The sequence below is a fragment of the Phocoena phocoena genome, chromosome 5 (assembly GCF_963924675.1).
Source record: "Phocoena phocoena chromosome 5, mPhoPho1.1, whole genome shotgun sequence".
In the NCBI taxonomy this organism is placed as follows: domain Eukaryota; kingdom Metazoa; phylum Chordata; class Mammalia; order Artiodactyla; family Phocoenidae; genus Phocoena; species Phocoena phocoena.
The window spans coordinates 4,246,984-4,267,154 of NC_089223.1; the positions used below are offsets into that span (position 1 = coordinate 4,246,984).

The 20,171-nt window shown below is 33.7% G+C and overlaps 1 protein-coding gene across 3 annotated transcripts in view; it reads right to left on the reverse strand.

Annotated features, from left to right (window-relative positions):
* FSTL5 (follistatin like 5) overlaps positions 1 to 20,171 on the reverse strand; it is a 656,124-nt gene that overhangs the window by 111,065 nt on the left and 524,888 nt on the right. For all 3 annotated transcript variants that reach the window (XM_065877718.1, XM_065877721.1, XM_065877719.1), the window contains exons 8-9: positions 13,277 to 13,438; positions 8,823 to 8,957 (exon numbers count right to left, since the gene is read on the reverse strand). In XM_065877718.1, the coding sequence (XP_065733790.1) occupies positions 8,823 to 8,957; positions 13,277 to 13,438 (297 nt within the window). The remainder of the gene's footprint in view (positions 1 to 8,822; positions 8,958 to 13,276; positions 13,439 to 20,171) is intronic.

A 20,171-nucleotide genomic window follows, 5' to 3' on the forward strand; every position in this document is an offset into this window, starting at 1 on the left:
TATAGGTTTTCTAAAAGTTTCATAGAGACCTCATACTCAGCACTGTCACTGTATATAAGCTTATTTAGTCTGCAAGCCTGCAGAAATATAAATAAAATATCATCATTACTTGCCTATTTCTATCATAAAATAAATTAGGCAAATTGACATGGTATAATATGAGATGAGATACAGGAATATTCCACTGAAGGTATACAAGGTCCTGTAGAGAAAATGGAGGAAATAAATCAAAATAAGAAAGCTTGGAGTCATATTTTGTTTTGTAGGCAAGGGATCCCTGATTATTGATGATTGTTGTAAACTTGTCAATTTGATGACATTCAGATCACGTAGCATCTTGTTAAATGAGAGACAGGCCTCCACTATTGGGCAAAAATGGCAATGCGTTAGAAACAGGTCTATTTAATGACATTGAAAAGCATGCTATTTTGAAAATATAACCTTCAGATATGGAAACCACAAAGCAGATCATTTCACCATGGTCTGGGTCAACAGATGAAAAGATTTATGAACAAGTTACTTCACAGGATGTGACAATGTCATTGGCCAAATTGAGAGCCTGAATATGAGAATTTAAGATAAGTAATGAAAGCTCATAAAATAATAAATGCTTATCAAGCATGATTAACCTCAACTTGAGTCTGATTATTCTAAGTGTGTTTTATTTCACAAGAAGCTTACTAATATGTAAATGTCATGACAAATATTTACCAAATAGTTTTTCGGGTTTTTCAAAAGAAATATGCATTGTTCACTCTGCTTTAAAGTGTTTTTAGTATACTACTTCTATTAAATAATAGTCAGTGAATGTTAAACAAAAATTAACAATAATTTTCATTTATTGATTTATTTCATTTTTCTCAAATATCTGTTTTTATTTGGTTCCTCTGGATTCCAGCACTTAGCTCATAACTATCAGCATTAAAATATCACCCTGGCTATGATGTCCACACCGTATCTTTAACTATAGATTTTCCAAATTCCTATTTATTCTACCTAACTCATATTGGTTGAGTATAAAAATGATTATTAATTGATAACTGGTGCATTTGGGTCCATCTATACCTGATAGACTATGCTATTCTTTGTTTATACTAACTTCCTAGCCTCTGTAGACATTGATAAGGTCCTACGTAAATGATCTCATTAAACCTATACAATTGCTATTTCGGAGTAAGTATTTTCTCTGCTCTTTAAAAATAGAAAGTAAATGAAGACTAGAAAGGTTAATTAACTTGTTCATATTACCAGAATATGTTCTATTTCCAAAGTTTGTGATATCATATTTAAACTGCCTTTAAATGTAAAAATACCATATTTTAACCTATTTTAAGACCCTTTCCTCTACTTCTAAAATAGGCAAATACTTCTTAAACATTCATATATCTTTTGAAATATTTAGGTACAAGTGGCTACATTTCACCATATTTCTAAATCCGTATATTGTGAATTATACTTGTCATATTTTTGTAATACTTATTAACTTATATGAACATTATATAGTTTGTTCATTCTTGTAATCTTGTTGTAGAGTCTAACCCATTTAAAATATCCATTTAAAGAATCATAATGAATTTTAGTTCATAACAGTCAACCAATATTAATTTATTGAAGTTAATTCTAAACTAAGGAATGTAGCAATAGCTGAATATTTCCAATATAATACTGCCTGTGACAATGAAAAAAAGAAAAAAAATATATAGACTAGTCTAACATATTCGAATATTATATTCCAATATTTCTGAGAAGCTAGATTAAACGTATCCTTTACTAAAATCCCAGCAAGGTGTCATAAAACCTGTGCCCAGGGCTTAATGCGCATAGAGGCTTAAAAGCTTTCCAGAGAAGCCTACATTCACTCTGCTTTTAATTTACCATAATTCTGAAGATAAATTGTTATCATCTGGGAATTGCCTCCCATTGGAAATGGAAGTGTATTAAGTGTTTATGCTATGTGCAAGATGTTTCCAAATAAACAATGTTGTACCTCTACCTAAAATCCCCTCACATTATTTCAAATTGTCTTCTACTCCCTGTTACAAGCACCAGTCTAGGGCCCATTTCTACTGTTCTTTGCATTTAAGTCCTCCCTGTATACCATTCTGTTCAATCTTAGTTATCAAACCCTAAGCCTAATATAGCTGGAGATTATATTATTTTGCAGCATTTTCTTGTAGTTCAATTTGTCACATGAGAAATATTCCAGTAGGGTTTGCCAACAAGCCTGTAACTCAAGGTTTTCCATTTCAAAGATTCAGGTACAAGAAAAATCAGCTCCCTGGCCTGTGATGCTTTGCATGAATTTTTCTCTCAACAGCATCATATTGCTGGGAAATATAGTATAAGAAAACAAATGTGGTTGATGCCACTATCAGAACTCAATTATACAGAAAATAGCTGGATGATTACTCTGAAGCTGTAGCCAAACAAAATCCGTGTTGTGTCATTTGACCTAAGAGTTGTAAATCTTTCCCCTTTTTTATTGCTGTCTACATGGGATTCAATACTTCTCTGCATCCTTCAAAAAGAAAACAGAAGAAAATCACCTTACAAAATAATTTTTTAGTATAATAGGAATATAAATTGACCAACATAAAGGGGAAATAAAGTGTAGCTTTTGCTTTGACTCTGGCAAAAGTGGACCCTGGCAAAATATGTATTTTTTTATTTAAAATATCTTAATAGCTACATTAAAAGAAAAATTATACTCTTATCAGCAGAGTCAATTTTTTAGAATGAAGATATATAATATTTTATGTTTGGATATATAATACTATAGATGTCAATATATACTCACATCTCCATCTCCATCTATCTCTGTATATGTATCATTCATTTTGGAAACTCTGATTTCTAACAATTACTAGATTTTCCAGTCTTATTAAAAATGATTTTTGTCAATGTTTCTAGCAAGAAGTAATTATTTTCAGAAAATCAGTAAGAATCAGCATAATGTCTTGCATTATGGTGAGTGTTTTACAGTTATCTATACAGAAAACCCTTAGTGAGTTAGTATTTATACTGTATTACAGATAAGGACATTAAAGCTCAGAGATGCTAACTAGTAGCTCCAAATCACAGGACTATTATGTGGTGGAGGAATTATTCTAACTCATGTCTTACTCCAAAGTTCATGCTCTTCTATTAGACCAATCTGCTTTTTAAATATACAGTTGACACTTGAACAACATGCGTTTGAATTGTGCGGGTCCACTTATACAGGGATTGTTTTCAGTAAGTACATACTACAATACTACACGATCCGCCGTTGGTTTAATCCATGGATATGGAACCACAGACACATAGGACAGACTGTAAAGTTCTACTCAGATTATTGACTGCAAGCGCGATTGGCACTCGTAAACACTGCACTGTTCAAGGGTCAACTGTATGTTGTATCCTAACACAACTAAAAGGACAAAAGACCTCTGAAATTATTTTGGATAAGTGAGTAATTTTTAATACATGTAAATAAGAAGAGTGAAGTCATCATTGATGGGTCCATGACTGTTTTCTCTGTTTTTTTGAGAATATCTGTCAACATACAAATGTGACTTGCATAATTAATATTATTAGTCTTTTTTCCATGAAATTACTAGAAGAGAACCCAGCGCAATTCTTATGTTAGGACTTAGAAAAGGCTATAGTTTTCCCTGATGTGCTCGCCACTTGATTTTGGTACTGTTATACAGAATTCTGACAATTTATTGAGTACTAGGAAACATCCCAAGGAAACTGCCTTCAACTAGACAGTCTCACATTTTCAGTTCATTCTCTTTTATCATTACTAATATTCTACTCAATTAGTTTACTTATTTAGCTTTATTCTGGTTTTAATTATGTGCGTTAGTTTCTAAAAATGGCTATTTTCACATTAACAACTATATATATATATATGTTCTTAATAACGGTGTCGCAAATTTGTGGAAAACAAATTTAACAAAAATTAAATTAGTTTAGGGAATTCCCTGGCAGTCCAGTGGTTAGGACTCGGCGCTTTCACTGCAGGAGCCCAGGTTCGATCCCTGTGTAGGGAACTAAGATCCCCCAAGCTGCACGACGTGCCAAAAAAAAAAAAAGGTTAAAGTTGTTTATTTAAATGAGAGTTAGATTTGTTATTGCAAAGAAACTGTATTTGCATGCCTACAAAATAACAGAATATAAACATGAATTAGTGATGCTTGAGACTTCTGGGTTACAACTAAAATCCATTTTTTTTTTTTTTTTTGCCAAAAGCAATGTCATGAAGTTTTCCCTTATGTTTTCTTATAAGAGGTTTACATTTTCAGGTTTATACCTAAGTCTTTAACTATTTTGAGTTGATTCCTGTATATGGTAAAAGATGGGATGTTCAGTTTCATTCTTCTATGTGTGGACACTCAGTTTCCTGGCACCATTTTTTGAAAAGACTATCCTTTGGCAAACATGTATTCTGGAGCCCTTGTCACAGATTAGTTGACTGCATATGTGTGGATTTATTTCTGAGCTCTCTTTTCTGTCCCATTGGTCTACATGCCTGTCTTTATGCCAATATCATACTGTTTTAATGACTATAGTTTTTTAATATATTTTGGAATCAGGAAGTGTGATTCCTCCAGCTTTGCTCTTCTTTTCCAAGTTTTTGCAGTTATTCTGGACCTTTTGTTGTTTCATATGAACTTTAGGAATTGTTTCTATTTCTGTAAAATGCCACTGAGATTTTGATGGAAATAGAATTGAATCAGAGACCCCTTTGGTTAATACTGACATTTTAAGAGTATTCATTCTTCCAATCTATGAGTACAGAATATCTCTCCATTTATTTGTGTTTTGTTCAATTTCTTTAATCAATTCCTTATAGTTTTCAGTGTACACGTCTTTCACCTCTTTGGTCAAATTTATTCCTAGGTATTTTATTCTTTTTGATGCATTTGTAAGTGGAATTTCTTTCTTAACTGACTCTCAGATATACATTGTTAATGTATAGAAACACAACTGATTTTCATATGTTGATTTTGTACCCTGAAATTTTGCTGAATATGTGTATTAGTTCTAACAGGGTTTTTTTGTGGCATCTTTAGGGTTCTCTCTATATGAGATCATGTCATCTGCAGAGACAATTTTGCTTCTTTGGATTTGCATGCCTTTTATTTCTTACGCTTGCCTAATTGTTACGGCTAGGACTTCCAATATTATGTCAAATAGAAGTATGAGTGTGTATCCTTGTCTTGTTCCTGATGTTAGGCGGAAAGTTTTTTTCAGCTTTTAACCGTTGAGTATGGTGTTAGCTGTGGGCTTAAAAATATACGGCCTTAATTATGTTGGCGTAAATTCTTTCCACATCTAGGTTGTTGAGAATTTTTATTGTAAAGGGGTGTTGTCAAAGTATTTTTATCATGAAAAGATGTTTCAAATGTTTTATTTGCATGTACTGGATGGTCAGGTGATTTCTATCCTGTAGTCTGTCAATGTACAAGTCACATGTACTGATCTCCTTATGTTGAACCATCCTTGAATCCCAGGGATAAATCCCATTTGATCATGGTGTATGTTCTTTTTAATGTGCCACTGGATTCAGTTCATTAATATCTTGTTGAGAAATTTTGTACTTATGTTCATCAGGGATACTGACCTATAATTTTCTCAAAAGCACAAGTAGCAAAAGCAAAAATAGCCAAGTTAGAATGTACCAAATTTAAAAGCTTCTGCACAGCAAAAGAAACAATCAGCAGAGTGAAAATAAACTACCTATGGAATGGGAGAAAATATGTTCATCCTTTATATCTGATAAGCATTTAATTTTCAAAAAAAAAAAAGCAACTCCAGTAACTCAATAGCAAAAAATAACCCAACTTAAAAATGGGCAAAGGATGAACAGACATTTCCCCAAAGCCATACAAATGGCCAATGGACATATGAAAATTTTTTCTGTATCACTAATCATCAGGGATACAAATCAAAACCACAATGAGATATTATCTTCATACCGGTTAGAACAGCTATTATCAAAATAACAAAAGATAAAAGTATTGGCAAAGATATGGAGAAACTGGAACTTTTGCACATTGTCTGTGGGCATGTAAAATGGTGTAGCCACTATGGAAAACATTATGGAGGCTAAAAATAGAACTACCATATAATATAGCAATCTCATTTGTGGGCGTATTTCCAAAAGAATTGGAACCAGGATCAAAGAGATAGCTGCACTCACATGTTAATTGCAGCATTACTCACAACAGCCAAGATATGGACACAACCCAAATATCTATTAACAAATCAACGGAAAAAGAAAATTTTGTATATTCATACAATATAATATTATTCAGTCTTACAAAGAAGGAACAACATGGATGGACCTGGAAGATGTTATGCTCATTGAAACAAGTGAGTCAGAGAAGGAGAAATATTGTGTAATTATACTTATATGAGGTATCTAAAAGAGTCAAAATCATAAAAGTAGAAAATACAAGGTGATTGTCAGGGGAAGGGGAGAAGGGAGACATGAAGAGTTGTTCAATGGGTATAAAGTTGTAGTTATATAAGATAAACAAATTTTAGAGCTCTGCTGTGCAACTCTGTCCTGTAGTTAACAATACAATATTGTACACTTAAAACTTGAAGAGGGTTAAGCCGGTATCCTTATGTTAAGAGGGTAGGCCTTATGTCAAGTACCTTTTCGAAATTCATTAATTAATTACAAAACTAAAATCTGTTAGTTTTCACTCTTTATCCTTCAAAATGTCATATGATTTGAATGCATAACTAATACCTATACATATTTCACTTCCAGAGTTAGAAAACAAAAGTCTCCAAATCTTTCATTTGTACTGTTTATCATAAGATGGCTTTGAAAGTTCTATTAACTATAGATGTAGTAAGGCCTGCAATGCTATGTCTTTTAAAATTAATATTTCTGATTTTAACAGCATATTGCTAACAAAATCTCTTTCAGACTTTCCTGGTGGCTCAGTGGTTAAGAATCTGCCGGCCAGTGCAGGGGACACGGGTTCAAGCCCTGGTCTGGGAAGATCCCACATGCCACGGAGCAACTAAGCCCATGCTCCACAACTACTGAACCTGTGCTCTAGAGCCCGGGAGCCACAACTACTGAGCCTGCGGGCCTAGCGCCCGTGCTCCACAAGAGAAGCCACTGCAAGGAGAAGCCCTCGCACCGCAACGAAGAGTAGCCCCCGCTTGCTGCAACTAGAGAAAGCCCACGCACTGCAGCTAAGACCCAACACAGACATAAGTAAATAAATAAATAAATATTTAAAATGCATTATTTTGACCTGTCAGAGTTTAAGGTGATAAGTAAAATAAACTGAAAACATGATTTCATTAACACATTTATATGACAAAATTATATGAAATCTTCTAGTAAAGTGTTTCTCAGATAATACATGCTGGTAGATAGTGATCCATTGATTAAAGAAGCTATAGCTAGGTGTTTCAATTTTGTAATAGAGAAATATGTTGAAAACTACATGACCAATATTAAATAAAAATGAAAATACAGAGTTGAAAGCAAAATCTGTCTCATCAGCACCATCATAAAGGACAAGGAAACTAAAGTTTTCAATTACTTGTCACCCAAAGTTAATTTTTAACAGGAAATGAATTGCAAATTGGGGTAAAGAAACTATGATGGTCCTTATCTAGTCATTAAATCCAGTTTTCTTTTCTCTTTTTTCACCTTAAGAATTTTATATTTAAGTATTTGCTTATAATGATGGTTGTCCTAGCCAGACGAAACACAGATACAGATATACCAGTAGTCAGGGCCTGGGTAAGACCCAACTTCCTCATTGGATCCACTCATATCTACATGCACTCACCAACTGAAAGAGGAATAAGAAGATTCCTGGGACAATGTTTTAACCTCGTCCAAAAACTGGGCTCAGAGAATTGCATATGTAAATGGTCCTCAAAATATAAGGATCCCTCCAAAAACTTAGACTGATAGGCGGTACAGACAGGTGCAAGACTTTGGGACGAGGAAAACAGCCATTCCAAGTACATCCAGACCCAATCCCAAAACAGCCATCCGTGGCACATGTGCAACAGGGGAAGAAAATGTCTGAGTGTTTGCCTATAGAGAGCTCACTTGATAAATGCTACAAGAGTACTTTGAGTTCTAAACAATTCAGCTGTAACCAAAATTCCATCTTTAGCATCCCAGGCCACCATATCCCTTTCACTAAGTACTAATTTTTAAAAAGGACAGTACATTTTTGTTAAAACTTCATGAAACAACGAGGAGACAGGTACAGCAATGACAAAGGATTTCTAGCTATAAAAGGAGAATAGCCCATGGGGTGGTGTTGGTGCCGGGGCAGCGGGTGTCTCAAGGTGGCTTACTCCTCTGACTGCTGCAAAAAAGGGCTGATGTACAGCCACTGGGCCAGGACTACAATGCAACTTCAGAAAAAGAATGATTGATGTATTAAAACTACAGAATGCTCCTTGGCTATACTGTAGGACCTTGAATTCCAAATCATTTGGGAGAAGGAGTTTGCAAAGGATTTAATTTCCTATATGAGCAAATGGGAGGACAGGACCCAACATATCTTATGTACACTTGCCAAAGAAACAAAATCATTTTAGTTGTTGTATTGAAAGTTTCACAATCTTGTATTTAATCCTTAAGTCTCCTTTTAATATTTCAAGAAGTCCTGCCTTCCCATACATGAAAACTGCTTTTGTTTGCTTGTTTTTTCTTTTTATGCATTGCTCTTTTCACAGTGTTTTCTGATGCCTTTGTTTTTGAAAAAACTTACTTGTAAAGTTGAGTATGATGTGTGTGTGTGTGTGTGTGTGTGTGTGTGTGTGTATTCAATACTTACGGGTCTTTCTAGCAGAATCTTCCACAAAAAGAGAAGAAATGTCTTCATCCACTCCTGCTTCATTTTTCGCGATACAAGTGTATGCCCCTGTATCTTCATATCGCACATTGCTAATATGAACCTCGCTGCCATTTGCTGAAAACAGAAGGCAAATGCAACCTGTAAACTACAATTTCAGTTTTGGTATAGTGATTTCTGATTACACAGTCAAACAGTTCTCTTAGCTTATCCTAATTAAACTGTTTCCCTTCATACTTCCATGCTTTGGAGACATGCCAAATTATTCCAAATGCATTCAAGTGTTTCATAAATTGTGCTGTCACTCTATTACAGAAATCCCAATACTCTGTATCAAATGCACACACACCGTATTTTATATTCATTTCCTACCTTGCATAAGAAGTGTTACATATTGAAAACTATAATTCCATTTCTATATTTTTAATATTCATAATCCATGTTGTCCTCAGTTTTTACAACAGTTTTAATTAATACCAATATGGTTCATTTACAGGAAAATACTTGTGAAAAGACATGTCATAAAGGAATTAAGTGAGCTACATCATGCAAGTATAATACAATGCCATTCAGCAAGCATATTCTTGAGTCTGAATTATATATCCGGAATTATTAGGTATAGGGGACAGAAAAAAAAAACACATGATTTTTTGGGTAAGATTTGTTTGCAAGAAATATACCTAAAGTAAGCGGTATTATGATATGTAAATTGATATAGTCAGTGTATAACCAAAGGGTTAAGGGAATGATTAATCCAATTTTTAAGTTTTGGTAAAATAATATTTGCAGCTAATCTCTGAATGAGTTGCATTCCCCGAAGTGGAAACCAGGGTATAATTAATCATTTACTGTATGTTGGCAATATAGGAGGTGCTTTTACATATATTATTCCTTAATTGTCCCAGATAATAGCTAATTATCAAATGAGGAATCTGAGACTCATGGAATGATCTTATGCAGGTCACTCCCCTCAAAGGTAAGGGCTGGACTTCTGTTCTATCAGACCCCGAGGTTCAGTGTTTTAGTGCTCATTTGTTTAGGTTTGCATCTGTTCTTTTACTTTCTTTTCTTTCTTTCTGTATGTCTCTGTGTGCATGTTTGTGGTGTGTTCCATGTTATCCAACCACAAGGACACCATTAACTATGCGCAGTAGAAAGGGGCACGACTCTGTGACAGAGAGGAGACTAAATAATCAGAGCCGCTGTTTGGGGGAGGAAGGTAGAAAACCAAGGGGAAAAGCGCTTAAATGTCATCCCTAGGAGGATATGGAGAGGCAGTGAGTGTTTGGGGAAGGCTAGTCACTGAAATCACTGGAACCTCTTTCTCGATTTACAGATATCACTGCACTCCTCCATTCCCCCCATCCTTTGTTGAGAATCACTTCCCCAAAACAGCTGGCAGGTTTTTATTGGCAGGGCCGCTGAAAAAGGCCAGTTGGCTTTGTGGGTTACACAATTTGTGGGCCAACTTCTCACCTCTGCCATAGCAGCATGACAGCAGCCACAGACACTATTTTTTTTAAATGAATGTGGCTGTTCTAAAAACAAGCAAAACAATTGCTTTATTTACAAAAATAGGCAGCTTTCCAGATTTGGTCTGTGGTCCTTCATTTGCAGACCCCTGCTCTAAAAGATGAGAAGAAAACAATGTACTTAAGCCCAGATCAGCTTCTTGTTTTATGTGAAACATGACCCTCTCCAAAGACCACATACTTAAGGTAAATTCTCTAGAACTTTTTTGAAACTTCAATTTATTCCCTCTTCAAATTCTCTCTTCTCAATATTCTTATATGTTCTTCTAACCCTATGTGTCCCACTATCTTTCCCTCCTTTCCTACACAATCTAGCATATCTAGATGTTTTCTACTCTATGACTAGAACTACCAATTTCCGGGTCCATTTATCATCCTGACACATCTGCTTTCAGAACTAGAAAACATTCCCTGCACTTAAGTTTTTGATTAAAGTACTAGACTATTACATAAGCAAATTTACAAATTTTCAAATTCACCATCTCCAATTTTCAAGTAACAGGATGTTACTTGACCTTTAAAGTTAGTTGCATTTCATACCCTACTCCACTTTTATTTCAGATCTTTAGTCTTTGTTTGATGTTTCCCGGCATAATAATAACTTCTCACTCTAAGCAGGTTGTCTTGTTCTTTAAATCATGAAATACATAGAAGTGATTAAAAAGTAAACCCAAATCATTTCACAACATACGTGTAAAGTATCGTCGCCTTGTATACCTTAAGCTTACACAATTTTATATACCAACTGAATTTCAATAAAAGCTGGAAAAGAAAGAAATTAATCCCCAAACCTCCTGTTTCCATTTACATCTTCATTTTTATTTAATTATCAAAGGAAATTTTCTGTTTCTTTCCAAGGCCAACCTCCCCTCCCTTTTTGTTTTGTATTTGTCCCTCCTTCCCCTGTTACATTATTCATACATCTTTCTCTTTACCAATATCCTTTTAAACCAACAAATTGTCCAAGAAGTAAGAAATACCTTCATCAGTCCTAAACCTTCCCACCAGCAGCTACTACTGTTATTTTTTACTCTTTCAAAATTTGGAAAGAGGTTTTTATACTTCTTCCCTCCTTTTCATTTCTAAGCCCACTGAGGACTGATTTTCTAAATGTCACAAGGACAAACTAATCACTAACCCATGAATATATTTTAATGATCTTCCTTGACCTTTCTATGCCCCCAGCATTGTTGAACTTGTTCCCATCTCTGGCTTTCTTTTCTTTCATTCTGTAATCACCTTGTTCTCCTGCCTCTTTGCTAATTATTAGTCCCTTCGGATATTTATCTTGATTTGCCGGCCAAAATATTTCTGCCTTGTTGAATTTTACTTCTCATAACCATATCATCCCATCTATTGCCATAGTTATCAGTTAGTGCCTAGACTTGGACCTCACATATCAATGCTAAATAAGCATTTGATGAATAAATGGATAATTAAATAACTATGTAATTTGGTAATATGTGATCATATACAAAGCCACATGGAACTTCACAGTCCTGTGCACCCAGATTTATCTCTTAGGTTCTGCTTCCTACTTACATTTTATTACTTGTCATAGTCTCTCAAAAATTAACTTATTTTCTCTTATTTTAAAAAATGATAATAGCTATTTTACAAATGCCCCAATCTTTCAAATGTTGAGTCTAGAGTGTAACCAACTCCCCAAATTTGCCTTCCTGTATATTTCTAAAACAAAAACAAAATAAGTTCATATAATATGGTTTGTTGCTATCAAATAGGTAAGAGATGACAAAATCAGAAGCTAATTAGACTTTCATTCAATTTAACTTCAGTTTATCAGATCAATCCTCAGATTATAGACACCATGATGCAATCAGTAGACATAAACATGTAAATTTGTTGGACCTACTTATATTAACATAGAGATTGCTAGGATTCAGCTTTGAAAGGTCAAAAATACTTTCACATGTCATTTTTCATTTGCAAAAATAAATAAGTAAATGATTTAAAAGATTTATTTTAAGATGTATACCGATAAAGTGTATTCACTCTCTAAGCTGAATAATAAGAGCAGTCTATTCTTACAGAAATAATTTTAAAAATGAAAATATATTCATTTCTAAAGTATGAATTGAATTAATTTAAAAGCATGGAACAAGGAATGTAATGACATGCAACAGATACTCCAGTAAAATGACTGTCCCTGGGCCACTCCTGACAATGGAAATAAGATTTTTACATTTTTTTGCTTACTAGTATAATCAACATATATGAAACTGCTTTTGCATTATTTAGATTATTTGACATTAGAAAGATTGCCTGGTTTGCTTTTCACATACCACTCATTTGTGATTATTATAATCTGTAAAATAATTGATTAATGTCTGCACATTAGACCATATAGAATATTTTATATATTAGAATGTAAGAACTTCATAACTGTAAAACTATATAAATGTGGAACATATTTAGTAGCATTTTGAATTTTTTCTCTTTTCATTTCATGATGCAAAACATTTCCTGAAGAATTTCTTATTTTTGACACTCTCTGTAATATATATTTTAATATATGATTTAAGCATTTAAAATTGTCTCTTCAGAAATGTATTCAATGAAGAGATCCAATTATTCTGTTCCCCATATCTGCTATAATTCAGACGATAAGATTTTAAAAGAAAAAATTTAATATTTTACTTATGACAGAAATAATGACATAGCTAATCATTATGACAAGACTATTATTTAAAACATTAAAAATATTAAAGGACTCTATTTCAAATATTATGTCTTAGGTACAACCGTATCTTTTTCCATATTCATGATATTCTTTTGCCACCAAGACTTATTTGCTCTTTCTCATAATAATGTAAAATGTGTTATAAATTTTAGAATAAAATTTTTACATTGTCATTTAAGAGGAAAAATGCAAGTAAAAAGCACCTTGAAGTGTGAGTTGCTTGGACAGCTTTGGTGTAATATCAATTCCATTCTTCAGCCATCCAAGCTGAGGATTTGGTATGCCCTCAGCATGGCACCTGAGACTTGCAGTTACCCCAGGTTCTCTGGCCTGACTCTCTGGATACACCCGGATTACAGGAGGGACTAAAAGAAGAAATGGAAAAGAAAGTGAATGAGTGATCTGTATTTGCCATTTGATTTTCCAAAACAAAGAAAAGTTGCAATACGAGAAAATTACAATTATATTATTTTAATGATGATAATTTAATGAATGATATTTCTACAGGTCTTAGTTTGCAAATAATAGCATCCACTAAAACGTACCAGTGTCCCCTGGATAAAAGCTATTCTGCGACTGCACCAGGGAAAATATAAGCTGAGCCTGGGATATCTTGATTCAATAACTAAAGAAGTCCTTAAGGAATGACAGAAACATATCAAAAACTACAAAGCCAGTTTAAAAAGGCTCTCATTCACCAAATCTGAAATAATTTGAGCATTGAGATAATTATCAATTATAAAGGAGTATAAAGAATCAACAAGACTCGATGAATTCAGTAACATAAATAAATGAACAAATATATAAATGGGAGAGAAGAAAAAAACTTTTCCTTACTATAGCATCTTTTAGAAATGAAGATAAAAATTCCACTTACAATATATCCAAAAATAAAATATTTAGGAATAATTTCACCAAGAAGGTGAGAGACTTTTACTTTGAACACTACAAAACATGTTGAAAGAATTTAAATAAAACCTAAATCAACAGAAAGACACCATGTGTTTATGAACTGAATAATTAATTGGTGAGATAATAAGATTTGGTAAGATGACACACAATACTGCAACATTGATTTATAGATACAATGTAATCACTATCAAAATTCCTAACTGCATTTTTTTTGCAGAAATCGAAGAGCTAGTCCTCAGAGTCATATGGAATTACAAGGGGCTCCAAAGAGCCGAAACAATCCTGAAAATGAAGAATGAAACTCGAGTTCTCATATCTCCTGATTCCCAATCATATTACAAAGGTATAGTAATCAAAACAATGTGGTACTGGCAATAAGATAAAAATATACTTCTATGGAATTAGAATAAGGAGCACAGAGATAAACTCATACATCTATGGTCAATTGATTTTTGACAAGGATGCCAGGAAATAGTGTAAATACAACTGACGAAACAGGAATAAATTGCAGATGATATCTGATATGAGTCTGGTATCCAGAACATACAATGAACTCTTACAACTCAGCAACTAAAAGACAAATAGCCCCCTTCTACACAGCAAAGGACACCAACAAAAAGTGAAAAGGCAACTTACAGAATGGGAGAAAATATCTGTAAACCACTATCTGATAAGGAGTTAATATCCAAAAGGTACCAAAAAGTCATACATCTTAATAAAAAAGAATTTAAAAATGGACAAAGGACCAAAATAGACATTTTCCCAAAGATATACAATAGCGAACAGGTTCCTGACAAGATGCTCCATGCCACTGATCATCAGGGAAATGCAAATCAAAACCACAATGAGTTATCACGTTATATCTGTTAGGATGTGTCTTATCAAAAAGATTAGAGATAACAAATGCTGGTGAGGATGTGGAAAAAAAGGAACCCTTGTACACTGTCGGTAGGAATGTAAACAGGTGCGGCCACTATGGAGAACAGTATGGAGGTTCCTCAATAAATTAAAAATAGATCTATTTCCAAGTCAATAAATTTCCCCTTTCTGCTTAAGCCTTAACTAATATGGATTCCTTCTGAACTTTAGCCTCAATATTCTCACCAGGAAAACTGAGATTTGATTTATGTCTCTTCTGGAATATGCATCAGTTACTCTGGTGATAACATCAGTAGCAGTACCTTTAGAATGAAAACTATAATATATTCACAGATGTTATGGAATGTGTTGAATGCTTTGTAGTCATGTTGATTTGAAGATGAGTCACAGAGAGGTTAATGGCATCCCCAAGTCACAAAGCTTATTAGAGTCCAGAGTTGAGGTTAAAATCAAGGGAGGTCTGACTCCTGGGCCAATGCTCTCTACATTTCAGTTTGCCCTTAACCAGTCTGGCTGATTGTGGTCTGTAACAGCCACTGAATTTAGCCATAAGAAAGAAAATCTGATGGGTATTAAAAATAAGTGTGTTCCAAATTTGACTTGTCAGGAATTCCTGTGGTAAAAAAATTATATACATATATATATATATATATATATATATATATATAAAATTCATAGTATACATATGAATATACTATGAATTATATATATTGATATGATTTATATAATTCATATATATATAATTATATTCATATAATATGAATTATATATATGATTCATATTCCTATATATATATATACACACACACATATATATACACACACATACATAAATACACATATATACCTTATGATCCAGTGATCCCACTTCAGGGTATATATCCAAAGGAAACAAATTATTATCTCAAAGAGATAGCTATATGTATGAACATCTTCCTTATGTTTATAGTAACATTATTCACAGTAGCCAAAATATGGAAATAACCTACGTAAGTTTCCTTCAGTTGATAAGAGAAAAGAAACTATTTTATATATATATATATATATGAATATTAGTTAGCCTTAAAAAAAAGAAAACCTTGTCATTTGCAACAACATGGATAAACCTGGAGGCCATTATCCTAAGTGAAATCAGCCAGACAACACAAAAAAAATACTCCATGGTATAACTTATATGGGGAATTAAAACAAAAAGTTGACTTCATAGAAGCAGAGGGTAGAAAAGTGTTGGGTAGAAAAGTGTTTGCAAGGGGCAGGGAAGTGAAGGGAATAAGGAGAGGTTGGGAAAAAGGTACAAATTGTCAGTTATAGGATGAATAAGGTCTGAGGATTTAACGAATAACATGGTGACTATCGTTTATAACACTGTAGGGTATAACTGAAACTTGCTAGGAGAATAGAACTTAAATGTTTTCACACAGGAAAAAAAAAAAAAGGCTAAAAAACCCCCATACGATCCAATTCAAATGTGGGCTAAGGACTTGAATAGACATGTCTCCATAAAGAAGGCATGCAAATAGCCAATAAGCACATGAAAAGATATCAAAATTCACTAGTCATCACTGGAAAGGCAAATTAAAATCACAATGTGATACCACTCATATCCACTAGGATGCTATTAAACAACAAAACAAAAGGCAGAAATTGGAATCCTTGCACATCTGTGGTAGGACTATAAAATGATGTAGCCACTGTGGAAGACATTGGTGGTTCCTCAAACTGTTACACATGGAATCACCATGTGATCAAGCAATTCCAAGCCTAGGTTTGTATACATAATTGAAACAGGTTTTCCATAACAAACATGTATCTGAATGTTTATGATAACCAAAAGGTGGACATTACAAAAACAACTATCAACTGATAAACAGAAAAATAAAATGTGGTTTATCCTTACGATAAAATATTATTTGGCAATAAAAAGAAAGAAGTACTGATATATGCTACAATATAATATGCTCAGATATTACCCTAAGTGAAAGAAGTGTGACACATAAGGCAACGTATTGTATGAGCCCATTTACATTACATTTACATGAAACATCCAGAATGGGTAAATCCACCAGAATAAAAAGCGGATTAGTGGTTCTCAGGGGCTGAGGGGAAGGAGAAATGTGAAATGACTGCTTGATGGCTATGAGGTGTATTCTGGGGTTGATGAAAATATTTGGGGAGTAGATAGTGAGATGGTTGCATAACATTTTAAATGTCCTATAAACTACAGAACTGTACACTTTAAAATTGTTCAATGTTATGTGAATTTTACCTTGATAAAAAAGAAAGACAAAGAAAGGCTGAAGGAAGTTTCTAGCTTAAAAGATACTAAACAGGAATATTAACTGAATGCAATGTGGAATCCAGAATGGATTCTGGACAAGGAAAAATTAGTTATAAAGCTATTATTGGGAAGGTTGTCAACAAGTCAATATGGACTGTAAACTAGATGAGATTCTATCAGTGTTATGCTTACTGATTTGATAATTATATTTTGATTGGGTAAAAAACTTTCTTTAAAAAACACACATGCTGGGCTTCCCTGGTGGCGCAGTGGTTGAGAGTCCACCTGCCGATGCAGGGGACATGGGCTCGTGCCCCCGGCCGGGAAGATCCCACATGCCGCGGAGCGGCTAGGCCCATGAGCCATGGCCGCTGAGCCTGTGTGTCCGGAGCCTGTGCTCCGCAACTGGAGAGGCCACAACAGTGAGAGAGGCCCGCGTACCGCAAAAAAAAAAAAAAAAAAAAGGTAAATAAATAAATAAATTAAGAAAGAAAGAAAATAAAATTTCAAAACTAACTCTCATAGTATTTCTGTACCTGCTTTACTGATGACATAGAGCATATAGTTAGGCTCTTAATATACCTAACACTGAGTAGTTTTTGTAGCATTTTATTGGAGGTTCAAACAAATAATGTTTTAAGGAGATATTTTAATATACTCCCCAGCAAACCCACATTACTCTAAGATCTGCAGTAAAGAGACTCTATCAAAGCTCAGATCGAATCCCTAATGGCTTAACAACAAGGGAGTTAGGAAATAAGCCTTTTAAAAAGACTTATATAGAAAGCCAAAATGGATAAGTACTCTCAATAAATATTTAATATGAGAAAGTGTATATTGGCTCAATGCTTCTTGCAACATTCTTTGGAATAGCAAAAACTTGAAACAACCTAAACAACCTAAACAACCTAAACATATTTGAAAATTAGATTGAGAGGAAGCACATTAATCAACTCAATGATAACAACAGACACTTCATGATTCATGTTAGAATACATAGATATTATATGGGTCATCTATACTGTCTCTGATATTCCCTAATGGACAACTTTTCGAATCAGATGTTCAATTTCCCCCTGCATTCCTGTTTTTACTTTATTGATATGTGTGCATGAACTGAAAGGGAAACAGTCAACAATAATTTTTTTGTCATATAGAGAGGTTTTATACTCAAACAGGTGATATATACTTTGGAAAAATGATAATACTCTCATATAATATGGTTCTCATTTACTGCACTGGTATCAAATGATGGCCTGAAAAATATCACCCATAAACTTGAAGGATAAGCGATTGGCATAACAACTATTTAACCTCAGTGACAAGCTACACATTTAAAAGTAGTTTATTCTCCTGGGATACATATTATGAAATATAAATGAGGATTGATGGCAGCTGAGTTAAAAAGTCAGTGCTCCCCCAGAGAACATTTCAAGCCATTTGGTACAATCGTTTTTAGTTAGGAAGTGCACTCTGAACTTATCTTTCCTTTATTTGGGCAGTGCATGAAAAACGAAATTTAGGGGCCACCAGAGGTTTCCCACATTGTATTGAGAATCCAATTTCATGCACTACCATGAAAATCCTTAAAGTTCCCCATATTTTAAACAAAAGGTAATATTTAAAGGTGTCTACTCACTGAAAATTTCCTGATGATATTGGATGTTTCACAAAAATATCTCAGCAATTTAAATGGTTGGCTTTATTTGATATCATCAGATAAAGTCAAATAATATCAATATTTAATAATATAGTATATGTATACAAACATGTTAAATGGTTGAGATTATATACTGTTCAGTTTTATTCTATAACTATAACCAAGTAAGTTTTTGACATTTAAAATGGAAGGTATACAAGAAGATCCAAATATATGAATTTTGTTCATGAATAAAATTTAAGAAAAGTACAAAATCTGACTTCTTTGAGTCTTAAGATAATAATTTACAAATATTAACTGAGCAACTTCTGAGTGTAGCACGTTGTTCTAGGTGTCATTTTCTCTCCATCTCTCACATGTACAGTTTTACATATTAACATGTTGAATGAATGCTGAGACCAGGTTTGGAAATTAGCCTAATGGAACATAGGAAATAATTGGCCTAAATTGTCTTATCTGGTAGATCACAAAATAAGTGGTTCCAGAGAAGTGTCTAGTGGAATGTGACTACTTGAAATCTAAATATAAATTCTGAATTAGGCTTCATATATTAATAGATAAGGTGTATTTGAGATCCTTGAAAAATTGTATTTTAAAATGTAAAAGTCAAATAAATCATCAGTGCATTCATAGTATTTTTGGAGAGGTATTAATTCATTTCAAATAGATATAACTTCTCAAGGAAACTGAATTATTTCTTTCTATCACCCAGTTAAAATAACAGTATCACCATGAGACTAAATTAAACTAATATAGGTAACATTTAATAGTTATTAGAGCATAAAGTATAAATAATTGGATGCTACATATGAAGGACTAGTTACTCCAAGAATACATACATAAAGCTAATATTTTAACCAGTTATAGAAATTAGAAATGGAAATGGGGGTCTGATACTAAAAAAATATTAAATTAAAATTTTTTTTAAATAAGTTAAAGAACTAGTTTAATTATATTCCTGGAAACTCTGAGTCTACATAGAATCAGTTATAAACATTTATCAGCTCAAAACCATAAAGTATTTAATAATAATAATGGGTGTAGGGCTTCCCTGGTGGCGCAGTGGTTGAGAGTCCGCCTGCCGATGCAGGGGACACGGGTTCGTGCCCCGGTCTGGGAAGATCCCACATGCTGCGGAGCGGTTGGGCCTGTGAGCCATGGCCGCTGGGCCTGCACGTCCAGAGCCTGTGCTCCACAACGGGAGAGGCCACAACAGTGAGAGGCCCGCATACCAAAAAAAAAAAAAAAAAAAAAAAAAAAAAATAATGGGTGTAAAACTGGGTAATAAAGGTCGATGGATATATTTCTCAAAAGTCCATAATAACTTTATTGAACTAGAATAAATCAGTGTTTTTCTCAGTATAGGAAAG